The 5,514-nt window shown below is 38.9% G+C and overlaps 1 protein-coding gene across 1 annotated transcript in view; it reads left to right on the plus strand.

Annotated features, from left to right (window-relative positions):
- LOC105621612 (LIM/homeobox protein Lhx9-like) overlaps window positions 1-4,682 on the plus strand; it is an 8,984-nt gene extending 4,302 nt beyond the window's left edge. Inside the window, exons 4-5 of the mRNA XM_012203081.1 lie at window positions 3,652-3,887; window positions 4,428-4,682. Of these exons, the coding sequence (XP_012058471.1) occupies window positions 3,652-3,887; window positions 4,428-4,682 (491 nt within the window). The remainder of the gene's footprint in view (window positions 1-3,651; window positions 3,888-4,427) is intronic.
- The last annotated feature ends 832 nt before the right edge of the window (window positions 4,683-5,514 follow it).

Consider the following 5,514-nt stretch of genomic DNA (forward strand, 5'->3'; position numbering starts at 1 on the left):
TTTTCCGGTTTTTTCGGTTTACGTTTCGGTTGTACGTACCGTACCTACCGTACCTCCTTCCTCTCCTTCTTCTTTCTTTTCTTTTCTTATTACTTACTCTTCTTCTCTCTCTCTCTCTCTCTTCTCTCTCTCTCTTTCTCTCTCTCTCTCTTCTTATGCTTTCTCTTTATTCTACGCTACAGCAAACGAGTTAATCGGCGGAGTTGCATTATTTACTGATCGAGTATAATGGGGCGTTCCTTCGTGCAAACATTTGCTCGAGCCTGCAAGAATCACAGATGTTATTTCATTTCGTTCGCGCGATTATTTGGCTCGTTAACTTGAGCATTTGATATTGGCGAGCGATAATCTTTGATTTGAAATTTCGCGCGCTACGCAGATGTCTAATTGCTCAAAGATTCATAATGCGGATTCTTGATAACAAAGATCCTATTATGATTTCGAGACATTCATTTTGTCTGGTTATAATCTTCATTTCTTCGAATAGATAACAAATGATAGTGAAGTGCGATGAAAATCGTGCGAGAATTATAGTGTAGCTCCGCAAATATCATCATGATAGGTTAGACCTTAAGTGTAGACACAATAAGACATATAAATCGCGACGTTAATTATCGCATTGTCGCCATTACAACCTTAACAAAATGCGGATTTGCGGCACTTTGATCGACAGAAATTAAAAACATGGTGATTCTTCGCTCGACTTGTATTATTTGCAGATTATTTGGCGCGCATATCGTATCGCGTTTCGATATGATTTTACGATCATTTCGATTCAGGCGCAAACCAAGATGGCGATCAACTGGTGATCGCGCGTAATTCCCAGTTATTTTATAATCGACGAGAGCGAGGATCACTATCCCCGGACTACCGACCGGAATTTACGACCAAGAGCCATAAAATCGTCCATGAAGTCCTGCGTGCGTGATCACGGATGGGAACAGACGGCCTGGAAGAGAGAAACCCTCTCGCGGTGTTTTATTGTCTTTATATATAATTGGGACAGTTTTTGCGAAAAGGACACGCCGACGGTGGGAGCACGATGGTGAAACGCCTAGCGACCGACGGTGAATCGCAGAGGAACTGTTGTAGTAATAACACAGATGCAAGAAGATGACAATTCGACTATTCCTAAGCTGCGAAACATATCACATCTAATACCTGACATTACACCAGCTGATGTATTAGATTATGCTAAACGAAAAATTTCAGTTATCAAAGCGATTCGATTTATACTCAGAGAGAAACATAGCAGTAGCATCTATAAAGTATAAATACAAGTTTCATGCGTAGAATAAATGTCCATAATTGAATTTGATTAATTACAATAATTATATACTGATTTATTCAACTATGTACATCAATATAAAACTTATATAAGTTCAGATCTTTTTACTGTTGCTATTATTATGTCTTTTTCTTTGCGTGTTAGGATTTAAGAAATCAAAATTTTCTATAGAAAAAAATACATACTTTTGCTGTATATAAGTACAGTTTGAGTATAATACCAGGTTTAATTTGACTTATAAGTGACATGAAGTTACATTAAGGTTCAGTATCTTTCAGATAAACTATAGTAATTTATCTACTAGATAAACAAAAGAATAATAACATAAGAGAAGAAGGCAATGAACTGAAGTTTACCGAAAGGTAAAACAACTCAGTTTAAATATTGAATATAAAATCTGATTTTATAACATTAAGGCTAAGTTGTTCCATCTTTTCCACTTTACTTTCTTACTCTCTTATTATGCTCTTACTCTTTTACTATTTTGTTTATCCAGTAATCAAATTATCACATAGTTTATTCGAACAACCAGCTCTTAATGTAACTGTTCGACTTTTAAATCATCGACACATAAACGATATATTGCAATTATTATCATGTAAAGATAGTTTATAGCAAAAATATTGGCTTATTTGTCACACTTTTTATATTAGTAGTCTTAGAAAATATATTGTTCTTTCTTATGAGGGAAGAACACACGTAAGCCCTGGGAAGCTTCTCTCTTCCAAGCGGTTTGGCGGGAATAGGATGGGAGGATAGATTTGGCGGTTTTAAGAATGAGATTACAATTTGTCAGGACGAGTTAGAAGGCCAAAATTGCCGAAAGACCGAGGACTGAGAATCGACGACAGAACGAAAGAAGGATTCCGATGCCAGCAGCGCAGCAAGAAACTTACGCAGGCGGCATTATAGCGCTCTGGCCGGCCATTCTGCTGGCAGTGGCCACGCATTGGCCACGGCAGCATTCTTTTCCGGGCAGATCGGCCAATCGATGCATCTCCCAGTGCCGATACCTATCTGTCACTGTCCGCCGGTGCCTGGAGCCGTACCTCTTTCTGCACAGAAAGATCCCGCCAGAATCGAAAGACACGCTGGGAAAGTCCTAATTTCGATTCGCGTGTAAAATCACGCCGAAACTGGTCTTTCCTTTTTTTTGTTCAATTGCGTTTTTTGTAAATGCAAAATGAAATCTGTGTATATTTAGATTTTTGATGATACAGTAGAGCTTCTCTTTTTTTTATAGACTCATTTTATGAGGAAAATAATTGTCCGCAAAAACGCGAAAGGAACTTCTTATGGCATTTCTTAAATGAAGAAGCGTATTAATTGATCAATTAACGGTCATGCCACCCCGCACGAATTTAACTGAATTATGATGAACAAAAATAAAGAAGTATGGAAAGGGAGAAAGAGAATCACCGGAAAGAGGACAGGCGTGCTGCAGTTATGTGCGCAGTTGCAGTTATTGCGCGCCGGCAGAACGAAGGAACGCATCCAATAAATAAGACGACGAGGGTAACCATTGAATTCAATCGGGAGAAGAACGGGTTCCAGTCGACGAAGCGGCTACGCGGGACGAGAGAAGGGCGAAGGGGGATCCCAGAAGTAAATCCCCAAGCACGTATGCGCTATTACTGTTTATTGTTCCGAACTTCCATTCCCAACGGACGATCTGCTGGTTTGCTAACGAGAAGAAGAGAAAGAACGAGAATGAAAGAGTGAGAAGAAGGGAGGAAAGGAAGAAAAACCGTTTTCGCGAATGTGGCTCCATGGTGGAATTCATTTTCTCATTGAGACGAACGACACATGGATTTCGCTCCTTTTTTTGGAGATAATTTGGGAAGCACAGTTACGTTCGCGACATCGGAAGGGACAGTAGCGCGAAAGGAGGTCGACTTCACGGAGATAAAATCCTTCTGAAGTTATACCGTTCAGTATAGATGGCTCATGAATTAAAGAACACTGGAGAATGAAATAGAAACAAAATATTAGGAAGCTGACTTGATTTTTATACAGTATAATTCTTGGACGAAAAAAGTATATATCTTGTAAATTTAAATGAATTCAACATGACGATTGATTGTTTCTTATTTGAGAAACCTAAAGTTTTAAAATTCTTCAGAATTTCGCGATTTCTTTCAATTATATATTCAATATTTTCGGGTTTAAGAAATTTTAAATTTTTTATTTTGGAGCTTGCAATTTTTTATATGCATGAATGAAACGATTTGACGATCTTTTTTAAATGCAATGCGTCATTTTTCTCCTCTATCGCATGTCGCTCCCGTGTGACGTCGATAGTTGGACGCGAAATTGAAAAGGAAAAGAAAAGAGAAACTTTCTAGCGGACGTCGCCATTGCAGAACTGCTGCATCCCACGGAGCTGTCCTCATCGATGGAGTCGCTAGCTGCGTACGACGCATCCGTGGGCTCCCCGGGACCGGTGCACCAGAATCAGCGAACGAAGCGTATGCGTACCAGTTTCAAGCATCACCAATTGCGAACCATGAAGAATTACTTCGCGATAAATCAGAATCCGGACGCCAAGGACCTAAAGCAACTCGCGCAGAAGACTGGCCTGTCGAAAAGGGTGCTACAGGTACGAGCTCTTCCGTTTGTATATGAAGTGTTTATGAGGAGACAATTATCACTGACGATATTACTTCTTTATTGACGAGTTTTCTTTCGCAAGAGTAATAAACTTAACTAACCTACGTCAACTCCACTTTCGTCAATACACTTTAAAAAATGGGTGTGGATTTAACACTATATATATTTAAATATCACTCCATGTTGGTGATATATAAATATACTAATGTAGGGGATTTAACACCACCACGATGTTTATATCATCATCAACACGAAGAATATTTTTAAATTATTCGTCGTTCTAAAATATGGCGTTCAATTTACTTATGTTATATTATATCAAGATCAATACGGTGATAATTATATAATTGTATAATACCACATAATGTTCAATTTACATCCATATTTTTTTATAGCATATCTCTTTAAACATATTATTTTCTTCTATTTTGAATTCTTGGAACGAGTATTACTACAATTATCGATCGATGATTGAAGAATCCGTTAAAGAATTGAAATTATGTGGTCCTTTGATTTTGCGTCTGTTCAGGTATGGTTTCAAAACGCGCGCGCGAAATGGCGACGAAATCTGATGCGGCAGGACGGTAGCAACGCCGGTAGCAACGTCGGTTGTTCCGGAACGGCGGTATCCTCGAGCACCGGCAATTCTCCGACCGTCGGACCGGCAGCCAGCATACTCGGCGACAGTAACAGCATGCCCTCGACCTCGATGGAGGAGTTACACGCCCTTCATCATCTGCATTCAGGCGTTTCCTCTCAGGTCTCCTTTTCCGATCTCTACTGACGACGGCTTGAAATGGAAGAGGATGCTTACAGTAGTCTCTCCAGCCATCTTGGATGAGGGATTATTGCATATCTTTGTGAATCGAACTCCAAGGAGAAACTTGACAAGTCGATGACGTGCGTCCATCGTGGGTCTTAGCAAGAAATCTCGCTGATGAACGCTGACGTTGCTAACATATCGTGGCAGCGATTGTCTAAGTCTGGTTTTCTTTCTAGAATGTGATCCTTGCCGTGCTAATTTTAAGAACAATTACTTAAATTTCACGGAAGCCGATATATAGTTTAATCTCGCGCAGGAAACAAACTTGGAAATTTGGTTACTTATGCGATATCGATCAAGATTAAATTGCCTGGCCTTCTTCAAGATTTGGACAAAAATGTGTCGTCGGATATACTTTAACGAAGGAAGTGACTCGTCGGAGGACTTTTCTGAAGGTAGCCTAATCAGGTAGAATTTAGTGGGTAACTTCGAGGATGATTATGGTTAAATAATCAGTGATAATAATCATAGTTCCATGCACACCCGAATTACCAAAGATTACTAGACGAGAATAGTAATAATGTAATCTAGGTACGTATGCAAAGAGGGTATTAGTGATTATATCTAATTAACGACAGAGTCATTCAGGCACTGTTCGACATATGGGGTGTTCCAGAAAGATGTATACAGACACACACAGATATATGGCAGACACACGTGTTTAAAAAAAAAATTGAAAATTGAAAAATTGAAAAATTTCTTCTTGATAAATTTTTGATACGAGTGAATGTTTAATTTTAATTTTTTATCTGTAACTTAAATGTTAAACGTTTTTGAAATTTGAAACAGTTGA

Source organism: Atta cephalotes (assembly GCF_000143395.1).
Source record: "Atta cephalotes unplaced genomic scaffold scaffold00035, whole genome shotgun sequence".
NCBI classification, from domain to species: Eukaryota; Metazoa; Arthropoda; class Insecta; order Hymenoptera; family Formicidae; genus Atta; species Atta cephalotes.